The 12,784-nt window shown below is 65.0% G+C and overlaps 1 protein-coding gene and 1 long non-coding RNA gene across 2 annotated transcripts; one reads left to right on the top strand and one right to left on the bottom strand.

Moving 5' to 3' along the window:
- Positions 1–802: 802 nt before the first annotated feature.
- Positions 803–12,378, top strand: LOC112677480 (endoplasmic reticulum mannosyl-oligosaccharide 1,2-alpha-mannosidase-like). Its single transcript, XM_025475920.3, has 13 exons — positions 803–1,062; positions 1,386–1,494; positions 2,147–2,262; positions 3,852–4,006; positions 4,293–4,402; positions 5,682–5,867; positions 6,550–6,698; positions 7,086–7,274; positions 8,929–9,119; positions 9,888–10,008; positions 10,529–10,726; positions 10,810–10,941; positions 11,643–12,378. The coding sequence occupies exons 1-13, from the start codon at positions 949–951 to the stop codon at positions 11,853–11,855; spliced, it is 1,983 nt and encodes a 660-aa protein (XP_025331705.3). The 5' UTR covers positions 803–948; the 3' UTR covers positions 11,856–12,378.
- LOC125755767 (uncharacterized) lies at positions 3,820–5,543 on the bottom strand. The gene is made up of 2 exons (XR_007413062.1): positions 4,436–5,543; positions 3,820–4,072 (listed from the first exon to the last, which is right to left on the bottom strand). It is a non-coding gene; the product is annotated as an uncharacterized LOC125755767 (long non-coding RNA).
- Positions 12,379–12,784: the final 406 nt, after the last annotated feature.

Here is a 12,784-nt window from a genome sequence, read left to right as displayed (position 1 = left end):
ACTGCCACGCTCGGATGCGACGGAATGCGGGGGTGGGGGTGGGAGCGGGGGCGGGGGCGGGGCAGATGTCCAATAAACGCAGGAAGCCGTGATGATCCCGGGCCCGGCCAGTGCAGTGCCTGCCGCGCTCGTCCGTGCGCCGGAACAGGGGGCCACACGCCCGGCCGCTCGCGCTCTGCGCCGCCCAACTCTTCAGCGGGGGCGGGGGCGGGGGCGGGGGCGAAGGGGCTGGGACCACCCAGGGAGTGGGTCGGACACCCTGGGGGCGGCTCCCAGCCTGCCCGCCCTCTCCGCCGGTAGAGGCGTGGGGGGCACCGGAGCGCACGAGGGCTCTCGGGGACAGGCTCGGACAGGCCCGGTGCTCATGGAGCAGGACGCACGGCCAGGACCGCGGGGGCGCGGCGGGCTCAGCCCAGGGGCCCGGCCGCACAGCGCCGAGCACGGCCCGGAGCCCAGCCGACCCTCGGGACGCATCCACTCGCTGCGGGGGCCGTCGTCGCGCCTCGACGATGGACGCGGGGAGCCGCCGTCCTGTCGCCGGGCTGCGCGGCCCACCTAGCTCCGGGCGGGGCAGTCGGGCCCCGGAATCCCCGCCACGCGGCGACGCCGGCCGGTTCCCCGGAGCCCACGCCGAGCCCAGGCCGAGGCTGCGCGCGAGCGGGCGAGCTGTGCGCAGGCGCGCGCGGGCGAGCGCCGAGGCCGTGAGGTCACGGCGCAGGTGCGGCCGTGCGCCGACGCCGTGGGACGTAAACACGCGCGCGCAGGCGCAGTGGGGGTGGGAGGGCGCGGCGCAGGCGCATTGGCGGCGCACGCGACGGGCGGGGTGTGGACGCCGCTGCGATGGCTGCCCACAGGTGTCGGACCAGCGGAGCCCCCGGCCCCTCTCAGAGCCCGGCCTCCTGACGCCGCTAGGGGGCGGGGCCCCCCCGGGCCGCCTCCGCCGCTGTCATGTATCCGCCGCTGCCGCCGCCGGCGCCGCATCGGGACTTCATCTCGGTGACGCTGAGCCTCGGCCAGAGCTACGACGGAAGCAAAAGCTGGCGGCGGCGCTCGTGCTGGAGGGTGAGGGTCCGGGCCGGGGTCGCGGGGTCCCGGGGTCGCCGACCCGCAGCCGTCTTTGGGGCCGGAGCTCGGCGGGTCAGGAGCTCGGCCTGTGCGCCGCGGTCTCGGGCTCGGGGCGTCCACACCTCGCGTCCGGGCAGTCGGCGGGGTCCCTTCGGCCGCGGCCGGGCGGTAGGCGGGGCTCCTGCGCGCGGCTCTCCCGGCGTCCCTGTCCGTGCCGAGAGGGCCCCTGCTCCGGCCGCGGGAACGAACTGGCCGCAGCGGACCGGGGTCCCGGTGCTGTTGTTTCCGGTCACAAGCCTCCTTCCCCGTGCCTGCCTTAGAAATGGAAGCAGCTGTCGAGGTTGCAGCGGAACGTGATACTCTTCTCGCTCACGTTCCTGATGCTCTGTGGCTTCCTGTCCTACATCAGCGTGGCTGACCAGTGGACAGGTACCAGCTGCACCATCCCTGAGGGCGGGGCGGGCCACGGGTGGGCGAGAAGTCCAGGCAACCAGGAGCGGGAGCACTGTCAGCCGTGGGGCTAGACGGGGATGTGAGTTCCGTTTGTCCATGGCAGCTTCCTCAGCATCTGCTGTCTGTACCCCGCGTTCCCTCCCCTCTGTCTCTCAGAGAAATGGAGGTCCTATGGTCCCAAGCTCTGCTGGGACCCCCCTCCCCAACTTCCTCCCCGTGTTACCGTTTCTGGAAAGGCCCCGGGCAGAGTCCTGGTGAGCCTGCAGGGGATCCTGCTGTATTTCTCCGTGAGGTGCTGAGGGGCAGCAAGGAAGGCTGAGGAGGCGCTGCAGGCGGCTCAGGCCTGTGGCCTGCCTGCTACCATTTGTACTCCCTGAGAGGGAGGAGGTTAAGACGCCCTGCTCGTCGGGCGTGGGTTGGGGTTAAGGACCACAACTGCTAGCGCTTGGAGAAAAGTTGGGTTCCCTCTGGCCGTTCTGGGATTCACTTGAATGACCTTCCTCAGGTCTCGGCACGTCCTTTCCTAAGGGATCACGGCTGCTGCGATGTCGTGCTCTACGACCCACTTTGAATCTCCACTAGGCTGTGTGGCCAGTGGCAAAACGCTTGTTTTTATTCTCTTGTTCAGCCGTGGACGGCAGGTCAGCGGAAGAGCAGAAAACGAGACCAGCAGATCCACCCGTCTTGCCAGCTCCTCAGAAAGCAGATGCACATCCAGAAAACATGCAGGGGGCCTTACCTCAGGTACTGTAGCTGAACTACATGTGCGCTTGGAACCGAGGTGTAACTGGGGTCTGTCCGCAGGGGTTTCCAACAGATGGGGAGAATTTTCTGTCTCACCGCGGGGTTGATGTTTGAAGCTCATGCTCCTCGTTCTGGGCCGGCAGGATGATGCTTGGGGCGGGAAAGGGGAATACTCTTTCCCTTGTTCCTCTCGTACCAGAGCCTCTGGTAGCTGGTGAGCAAAACAGACCCATTCCCCTCGCGAGGAGCTACGGGCTGGCGGGGCAGGCAGGCGGCTCGTGGTATACATCCTGCGAGGGAGAGGGCTGTGGCCACCGTGAGGGATGAGGCTGGCGCCAGTGCCCCAGTCACGGGAGCCCCAGTGAGGGTGGCACACTGAATCGATGACTGGGGCTGAGACTCTGCTGGTTCTGGCTGGACTCAGGAGAGCAGGGCTTGAGTTGAACAAAAGTGCCCAAGGCCGGGGAGGTGGGCTTGCTCAGGGAGCTGAAGCGTCAGAACATCTGGACGGGACAGGGGGGCTGGGATTGGTCCAGGCCGGGCCCTATGGGCGGGGCTGCCCGGGTGAGCAGCAGGACGCAGCTCTCCAAAGTGTCATAACCTGGAAATTGTATGTAAAAAAGCGGGTCTTCTCCCTTGTAGAGCCAGCAGGTGTTTTTTTCACTTCTTCTGGTCGTTCTTTTACATATGGGCTCTCTCGTAATTGTAACGAAAGTGGAGCCGTCCTGGCACGTTTCCCCACCGAACGACATGTTCCCAGAGCTGTTTTGGGAGGTCAGTGATCCAGTGCGTGGTGTCCACCAGGGGCCTGGACGGTAAGGCCCCTGGTCCAGACCTCGGGACACGGAGCTCCTCATGGAGGCCGCTTGGACTTCGTCTGTTGCTCAGGCTCCAGCACTGGTTCCCCACACCTGGGTCAGCCTGGGTGGTTTGCTTCAGCCGGACCCCTTTCTCTTGGCCACGGGGTTCCTGGCTCTATGTTGTTTGCGTCTATACAACGGGAACAGCGTCACGGATTCTGTGGATGCCAAGAAGCAGGGATTTTGTCCGATTCCCAAGTGGGCCTCCTTGCTGTCCTCTGGAGGCGGCGCCTCATCCAGCCCTGTGTTGAGGACCAGCTGTTCCCGGGCCCCTGCACTCCATCCGTGACCCGGCGCCTTCCCCCACTGCACCGTTCCCGAGGATGAGGTGCAAGAGTCCTGGGGCGCTGGACCGCGACGGTGTTCTCTCTGGTTCCGTCCACAGACACGTGGTCCTGACCCTTTCTTGCTACTTTTTAGGATCCGTGACAGCCTGGCAACATCCCGGACCTGGAGTTTAACCAGCCGTCTAGGGCTGCACCAGCCCGTTGGCATGGTCTCCGTCTCAGTTGGTCGGGGCCAGGAGATCACACGTCAGGATCTCCTGGCCAAAGCTGCGAGTGGTGATGGAACACAGAGGGAGTTTCCTCCGGGGCTGTGTGCTTCTAGCCAGTTCACACGCTCCGTGGGGGTGGGCCTGACAGGGAGAGCGTCCCGGGCGGGGAAGGAACAGCACGCCGCTCGTAGGCAACTGAACTATTTTCACGGGTGACTTATATTTTTATCTAGAAGCCTCAGAGGCATTTCCGACGGGGACCACCCAACCTGCATCTTAGAGCCCCCGGTAAAGACTCCGAGGACCCGAGGCAGGGAGACACCAAGCGGAGGGATGAGGCGGTGGGCGATGCTCATCAGGAGGAAAGCACGCAGAGAACGGTGGTCAGGTACGAGGAGCACCATGCGGGGGGCTGCGTGTGCAGAAACGCTGAGGCCGCTGTATTTGGTGGTTTCTGAAAACCAGAGAAGGAGAATGAGCGTGATGCTTAAGTATATTGTCCTTTCAGAGCAGGCAGGATAGAAGGCGGGGGTGGGGGGGCTCAGGCTGGGAGGGGGGGCCCTGCCTGGAGCGGAGGGCGGCAAGGCACTGGCCAGGGCTGGGCAGTGGGACCTTGGGGCGTTGGCAGTCTTCGCCCTCCAGCTGGCTGGTGGCTCTTCCTTCTGTCCCTGAAGCTGGAGGGGAGCGGTGATTGAGCCGCAGCCCGGCACCGAACTTCCTTCGAGGAAGGCAGAGGCCCCCGCCAGGCCTTCCTCCCAGGCCCCCAGGATTCAGAACCCAGCAGGTAAGTCCCCACCTGCACCCCGTTGGGTCTCACCTGGACGCTGTGACGGAGAGGGTACGTGGACACCCGGATGAGCGTGCAGTACGTGTGCTGGAGTGCCTGCCGTCCCTCCGAGTGCTGGTCACCCTCAGACCCTCAGGCAGGCCACAGCTCTCGTTAGGGCCTTGGAGAGGACACGGGGCTCCTCAGTAGCCCGTTGACTGGGCCCCGACTGTCGCTGGAGCCACGGGCCGCCGGGTGGGCAGGAGGCTCGTTTCCAGCCTGCACCCGTGCCACGGCGGGGCCTGGGGGATGTGGAGATGCGGTCGCCCCTCAGCGTCTCCATCCAGGCCCATTGGGTCCCAGCAGCTGTGCGGGGCCCTGCGTGGTCACACCAGTAGTCGAGGGACTTCTGGGCGCTGGCACTCTGTGAGCCCCAGGTGGCCTGCCTGCTTCGGTCCTCACGGCATTCTCTGAGGTCATCTGTTGGTGGTGTCCCTGCCCCGCGGACCGGAGAACTGAGGTTAGGCCAGTGACGGCCCAGACCACGGCCTCATGCAGCGGGTCCTTGGGTGCTTGCGCCAGGCCAGCTGAGTCTGGGGCCCAGGCAGTGACCCTCTGGACCCGGCTGCCATGGCCTCCGTAGGAGGGGGCGGGGGGACACGTGGCCCAGGCATGTGGGGGAGACACAGCGATCGTGGGGCTCTGCAGACGGATGCCAAGGTTACGTCTGTCCGCCCAGATGGGCCTCAGACCCGTGGGAAGAGCACGTGCAGTGACGCCATCGACATGCACGGTCTCGTCTACCTGGTGACTGTGTGACTCGGTCCTGTCCTCCTACGTGTGGAGGGCAGTCGCAGGTCCCCCAGAAAGGCTCCAGGGGGGCCCCAGGTGTGTCTGCTCCACGGGACTTCCTGTTTGCAAATACACGTGCCCGGGGCTGACAGGGCGCGAAAGGGGCCCTTTGAAGCTGAGGCGCCCTGTGCAGGTTACCCGCAGCCAGCTCACGGGGTACCCCTGAAGCCACGGGATCCTGTGCAGGTGCTGGGCCACCTCCTTGGGGGTCTCCGCTCGCTGCGTGTTCCCTGCAGTCCCAGAGGGTGGAGGCGACAGGCCCAGGCCAGGTGGTTGAGACCTTGCCACCTTGGCGAGGTCCAGCTGTGAGGGTCCGACCTTCGGCGCCGTCCACTGCTGCCCTGTAGCCCTGGACGGTGCCCCCCGGCCCTGTTCCTTGTGGGGCTGCAGAAGGGTCTGTCTAACCCTGACCGCGCTGGTTCTGTGACCTGCTCTCTCTCTCTAGCCTCCCCAAACGAGCGTCAGAGAGCTGTGATTGACGCCTTCCGCCACGCGTGGGCCGGATACCGCAAATTCGCCTGGGGCCATGATGAGCTGAAACCTGTGTCCAGGTCCTTCAGTGAGTGGTTTGGCCTGGGCCTGACCCTGATTGACGCTCTGGACACCATGTGGATTTTGGGTCTGAAAAAAGGTATCCGCTCCTTCCCCAACACACAGCCCCGATTCTCCTCGGGTGACACTCGGGCGGGCAGAAGGGAGGGTGAACGGTGCCCGGATGGGGGAAACGCTGCTGTTTCCTTCTGGCGTGCTCTCCTTCTCGTGGGTGACAGGAGTGGACTTGCCGTGCACAGGCAGCTGCTTTGCTGTTTGACGTCAGGCCCCCGAGGACCCACAGGGCAGCCCCCCCCCCCCCAGCAAGTTCCAGCCAGTGCTTCCGCGGTGTCCAGAAGGGGCTCTGTGGCGGGAGGTGACCCGTGACCCGAGAGGCCATCAGCACCGGGGTCTCTGCCTCATGCACATCCTCCTGGAGCCACACGGATCGGGTGGTCGTGGGATCACCAGCCTAGGTTATCTCTGAGCCGATCTCAGGAAGTCCAGTTAAGTCATCCAAGGAGGCAACGCCTCCTGTGAGGTGACCCCACGGCCTCGGATGCCACGATCTTTCATGACGACTGCCTGAGCGCCCGAGTGCATGCCGGCTCGTCTTATCTGTGTCCTGGGGGGTGTGAGGGCTCCTGCCCAGCCCGCAGGCCATGACACGCAAACCTGTGGGAGAGAGAGAGAGATGGGAGGAAGCACAGAGCCCCGAGGGAGAGGCCCCGGGGCACGAGGCCGGCAACGGGCTCCCCTACCCTCGCTGTTTCACGTCTCAGAGTTTGAAGAGGCCAGGAAGTGGGTGTCGAAGAAGCTACGGTTTCAGAAAGATGTGGACGTCAACCTGTTTGAGAGCACAATCCGGATCCTTGGTGGGCTTCTGAGCGCCTACCACCTGTCGGGGGACGAGCTCTTCCTGAGGAAGGCTGTGAGTGTCTCAGCCCGGGCCGGCTCGCGCTGCGGGGAGAGGAGTCCCAGCGAGTGAGCAAACAGTTGTTTCTCGGCTCGAGGGATTGGGGGGCGTGGGGGGGTCCGTTCCCAGATCTCCCACCCCTGATCCGGTGGGGCCTCCTTTGCGCACGTGCGCACGAGCTGGCCTAGCGCTGCCTGTATCACCGCGACCTGCAGGGAATTCCTCTCGGAGCTCTGCGGGGCCAGCTCCGATTTGCGGCCATGGTGCGTCGAGGCCGGGTGAAGCTGGCAGGTCCCACGTCCCCATAACTGGGCAGACTCAGGGCCAGGGTGGCGTCATGGGACGGAGGCAAGGCCGCCGGGCAGCAGGGAGCCTTGACGCCTCGCCATGTTGTTGTGTCAGGAAGATTTTGGGAATCGGCTCATGCCTGCGTTCCAGACGCCTTCCAAGATCCCGTACTCCGACGTCAACATCGGCACTGGGGCCGCCCACCCGCCCCGCTGGACCTCGGACAGCACGGTGGCCGAGGTCACGAGCATTCAGCTGGAGTTCCGGGAGCTCTCGCGCCTCACGGGAAGTAAGAAGTTTCAGGTAGGCATGGGCCCGGCGGGTGCAGGGGGCGAGGGCTGGGGTGCACCCTGACCCCGGGTCGCGGTGACACCAACCTCCCGTGTCCTCTGTCGGTCCCTGTTTGCTCTCAGTGGATCCCTCTTCCTCCCTGATGACGGATGCTGGGGCGTCGAGGCATCACCCGGGCCCCCGTCCTCAGGGTCCCCCCCTGCCGGCCTCCCACGTGTCGCAGTGGCATGCGGACAGCGGGGGTGTTGGGGGGAGGGTGCCAGTACCCCTGGGGTCGGCTGGGCTAGGTGGCTCTGTGCTGTGTGGCCTCTGGGCCTGGTGGTGGTTTTTGGACTCCCCGCCTGGCTGTCAGCATCTTTGTCAGGCAGTCCTCGTCCCTCCGCGCTCCTCCTGGGCAGCTTCTGCACTCGGCACGCTGTGCCGTTCGTTCTCCTCTTTCTCTTGAGACACTGAGATGTGGATCACGTGCTAAGAATGCGAGGCTCTCCACGTGCAGCCATACCGCATTCCTCGGGCACAGCGGTTGCCACGTTCTGAGTCCCGAACGACGTCCCCCCTGAGAGGTGATCCATCGCCCGTGACGCACCCTCCTGCCCTCTGGGGCCTGGGACCACAGAGCGAGCCGTGTGCGTGTGGGTGGCTCTCCGTTTTTCATCCGGCGTGGGCGAGGTCCTGCAGCACAGGCCTCCCGCGTCTGGCCCTTTTAGCGCGCGCGACGTTGTCATCTGCGTGGAAAGCATTTCCGGACACGTCTGTGTCGTGGCACGTGTGCAGGTCGCCCCTGTCCGTGGCCCAGCAGCACCCCATCTTGTGGACGGATCCCGTGATGTCCTGTGCAGGCGCTCGTCGGCGGGGGGCGCCGGGTCATCTCCGACGGGGGCGGGGACATGGGGGGTGAGGGCCGTGCTCCCGTGACCATCGTAGCGGGCGCGTCAGGGTGCCTCGCGCTCGATGCGGTTTCCGTAACCATGACTTGCGGCATTTCCAATGCGGGCCGCCCCAGGTGTTTGTGTCCTTGGGGGATGGGTGGTGTGCGGGCCCCTCCGCCTTGAGAGGATCTATGAGTCAGCGTGGGCGTCTGTGTGGGGTAGAGGCCAGGCTGCCGGTCTTCGTGCGGGGTCCTGAGCGTGGTGACAAAATGCGCACAGAGCTGTGGAGCCTGGTTGCGGGGAGCCACCTGGGATGACGAGCGAGCTGAGAGGAGCTGAGGCCGTTGGGTCTTGTGGCCGCTCAGGAGTCACCGGGTGGACGCATGGCAAGCCCGGGCGCAGAAGCAGACACGCCTGCCTTCTCTCCAGCGAGTGGGAGAAGACGGCCATGCCTGGGCCGGAGGTGGTGTGGACGGGGCTGTGGTCTCGAGGCACAGCCCCCTGCGGCTGAGCTCAGTCCTATCACCGGGCCTGTGGCCCCTGCCCAGGCATCGAGGCAGTCGTGCGTGAACAGACGGGCCCAGCGCTGTGGGGCCCGCCCGGGCGGGTCTCAGAAACCCCCCTGCCCAGGGCATCCAGGCTGAGGGCGCCATGGCCGGGATCATGGCCTGCTCTCTGCTCCGCAGGGCCCAGCGGGTCAGTCCTGGCGGGGGGTGAGGGGACGAGCCCACGGAGCCCCTCTGTGCCACGGGCCACCCGCTCTCTCGCTCACCCCGCTCCCCCCTCGTCTGCCCCAGGAGGCTGCGGAGGAGGTGACGCGGCATGTCCACTCCCTGTCGGGCAAGAAGGACGGGCTGGTGCCCATGTTCATCAATACGCACAGCGGCCTCTTCACGCACATGGGCGTGTTCACTCTGGGAGCCAGGGCCGACAGCTACTACGAGTACCTGCTGAAGCAGTGGATCCAGGGTGGAAAGCAGGAGACGCAGTGAGGCCGGTTTTTGCTGCCTTGGGGTGGGGTCCCCACGCCCCCTGATCCCCGGTCCTTGGCCAGGCAGCCACAGCCATGCCGGCCCAGCCTCGGCCCCCCTCGGGAACGTGTTTCTTCCAACCATGGCCTTTGTGCCGAGGATGAGGAGGAGGGGGCCTGGGGCCTGGCCTGGCCTGGCCGAACAGGCATCCTTGGGGTGTGGAGACCTCCCCCTGCGCACATGCTCCCCAGCCGCAGGTGGCCAGGTTCCCCTGGGCCACCCGGCGCTTACTGTTCTGACGCTCAGAACGCACGCTTACCCGGAGAGCGATGCGGTCGCTACTGCATCGTGCATTGTATGGCACGGGGGAGAGAACTGGATGTTCCTGAGGTCTCGAGCCTAGGGGTGACAGCGACCCCTGACCCCTGGGGGGCAGCTGCGGGCTGACCCCTGCGGGCAGAGACGAGGGCATCCCGGCACAGAGAGCCGTGGTGGGCATGTGGGTCCTGGGGCCCTGCTGAGGCTGGTCTTGGGGGGCCCCTCGGGGGGGGGCGTCAAGAGGAACGCTCCCGTCCAGGGGAGCGGAGGGCCGAGCCCTGTGCCCCACGCCGCCGACGGCCACGAGCCTCGGCTTGCGCTGGCCTGATGCCACCCCAGACGGGGCCAGGCGTCTGGGCCACTAGCATGCACGTGGCACCGCACGGCCACGTGCCCGATCGCGGGGCGGGGAAGTGGGGGCCATGCGCCTGCCTGGCGTGCGCTGAGGGGGCCCCCTGTCTGCTCAGGTTGCTAGAAGACTACCTGGAAGCCATCGAGGGAATCAGAAGGCACCTGCTGCGCAGGTCTGAGCCCAGAAAGCTCACCTTCGTGGGGGAGCTGGCCCACGGCCGCTTCAGCGCCAAGATGGTGAGCACGTGGGTGACCCGGGGTGGGTGGGGGGCCTTGGACTCCCATCGGACGGCTTTGTGAGTCAGGACATTGCAGAGAGCGGTGGCAGCCCAGCCGTGGAGCGGGAGTTCTCCCGGTTTGGGTCTGCTTGTGTCAGGTCCAGGCAGGGCTTCGTGGCCCGGACCCGTTCCCGTGACGACAGCAGGGCGCAGTCACAGGGGCACTGAGGTCCGCAGTGGGCACCAGGGCCCTCCCCGTGCCTCTCCGTGTCCCCTCTGCCCTGGGGTCACTGCTGGTCTCCTACTATGGGTCCCGCTGAAGCCCGGGGGTGTCTGGGGTCGGGGTCGGTCCAGGGGAGCCAGCCGCTACCTCCCCCCTCCCCCGCTCCCCCCGCTCACGTGGAGCGCCAGATGCTGGGCCCACGGGGAGTCCCTTGCCTGTGTGGAACCGAGGCAGCGCCAGCCCTGTTGTCGGCGCCATGCCCCCTGCGCTGTGCGGCCACAGACTCCGCAGTGGTGAGGACCTGCTCTGATTTCAGGACCACCTGGTATGCTTCCTGCCAGGGACGCTGGCTCTGGGCGCCCACCACGGCCTGCCCGCCGACCACATGGAGCTGGCCCGGGCGCTCATGGACACCTGCTACCAGATGAACCGTCAGATGGAGACGGGGCTGAGCCCCGAAATCGTGCACTTCAACCTGTACCCCCAGAACGACCACAAAGACGTGCAAGTCAAGGTGAGCAGGGCCGGGGTGTGGGGGCGCCTGGGGGCCTGGCCTGAGCTCAGCCCGCATTCCCCTCCGCCCCCCCGCCCCCACAGCCGGCTGACAGGCACAACCTGCTGCGGCCCGAGACGGTGGAGAGCCTGTTCTACTTGTACCGCCTCACGGGGGACCGCAAGTACCAGGACTGGGGCTGGGAAATTCTGCAGAGCTTCAACACGTACACGCGGGTGAGCTGCCTGCCGGCCATCTGGCCCAGAGCGGCTGGGACTGGGAGGGCAGGCACCGTGACCTCGGGAGTTCAGGGCACGTGGGACCCAGGGTCTCGGGGGCTGGGGCGTCCCGAGGGGCTTGCTTGTGTGGGGAGGGCGCCTGCGGCGGCCTGGTATGCACGGGGCGCATCCTCCCCGGATATTCCGTGTGGCCTGGGCGGCCCTCCTCCACCCCGGGATGGGCTCGGGGGCCCTGCTCCCCAGATGGCACTGGGACCGTGGCGCCTCTCGTCCTGCCATCGGGGCCATGGCTCAGACACGGTCATGCCCTGTCCAGGGCCCACCACCTGCCCTGCAGAGCCAAAGCTTGTCCTTTGCCCTGTGGTGTGGAAGGCGGTGGGTTCTGGGCTCCTCGGGTGCCCTTGGGGCCTTGGGAGGCGGCGCTTGCCATCGGGTCACTCGAGAGGAGCTGGCATCTCCGAGGGGGTGTCTGGAGGCCCCATGGCCAACTGGCTCCGCTGAGGGGGGCCAGTTCCCTGGTGGACCTTGGGGTCCCCCACCCCGACCCTGCCCTGGCCCGCGTAGGGCACACTGCGGTGAGGCAGGGAGACTTGGGGTGGGGTTCCTCTGGTTGCCGGGGCCTCACCCCCGGGCCGAGGCTGGCACGGGGAGCTGCCTGTGCCTGCAGCCTTGACGCCATGGTCTTGCCTCTTGCGCAGGTCCCCTCGGGTGGCTACTCCTCCATCAGCAACGTCCAGGATCCCCTCAATCCCCAGCCCAGGGACAAGATGGAGAGCTTTTTTCTGGGGGAGACGCTTAAGTACCTGTATCTGCTCTTCTCTGATGACCCAGACCTGCTCAGCCTGGACACCTATGTGTTCAACACGGAGGCTCACCCCTTGCCCATCTGGGCCCCGCCTAGGGAGGTGTGATGCCCCTGTGGGCCCTGCCTCAGTTGTGACACGTGCTTGCTGTGATTCAGGGTTGTCTTGTCCACTAGAGGAGAGTTTTTCCTTCTTCCTGTGAATCTTGAATCATGTTTACATTCCGAATACCCAAATATCTTCTCGTCTGCTGGTGCCCGGCCCCGTTTCCATCCTGGTATCTCCAGGGCTGCTCTGGGTCCCCCCACATCATGTTCAGAGACAATAGCTGAAGGGACGTACCAACATGGGGCTCAGCCTGGAGTCTCAGAGCTGGCACGTATGCTGGTCCGAGGGTCTCAGTGCACCTGGCGGACTGTGGTGTTTACACTTGGACTCAGGGATCCTCTCCTGGCCCTGCAGGGGGTGCCAGGAGAGGTGGGGGACCAGTTCATCCTGCTCCTGGACCATGCCAAGGAATGGACTTTCCAGGCAGCATAAATTAGTTTCCCATGTTGGTAAGTGGATCTCTTCCTTGAATGATTTTTGTGTAGATTGAGAAAAAGCCATTGTTTTGGACATCTAGATTTCAGTCCGTTGATGTCATCTTTGTGTCCCAGATCATACTGCCATCTTCCATACAGAAGTTAACACTGTGTGTAACTTACCTTTCATTGTACAAGTTGACATGCTCACTCTTTGGGAACAGAAGGTTCACGCCAGCCTTTCCTGGAAACAGACAAACAGCAAACAGTGGGTAGTGAGGAGTATTAAACCCAGTTTTGCTTTTCATTAACTTTTGCTACAGTTTATAAGGTACAAAAGTTAATGCAATTCGGGACTTCAGTATCATGGCAAAGATGAGTATAGTCAAGGAAGTGGAGTGGGTGTCTGGTCATGGCAGTGAGGTGGCTCCAACCTCTGATTCTCCCTAGAAACATAAAGGAGGCAGAACCATCATGATCAGTCTTCAACAATAGCAATAACCAAATCATGAG

This window comes from Canis lupus, chromosome 9, assembly GCF_003254725.2.
Source record: "Canis lupus dingo isolate Sandy chromosome 9, ASM325472v2, whole genome shotgun sequence".
In the NCBI taxonomy this organism is placed as follows: domain Eukaryota; kingdom Metazoa; phylum Chordata; class Mammalia; order Carnivora; family Canidae; genus Canis; species Canis lupus.
Note: the sequence above shows the minus strand (reverse complement) of the source record. Positions and strands in the feature narration are given on the sequence as shown.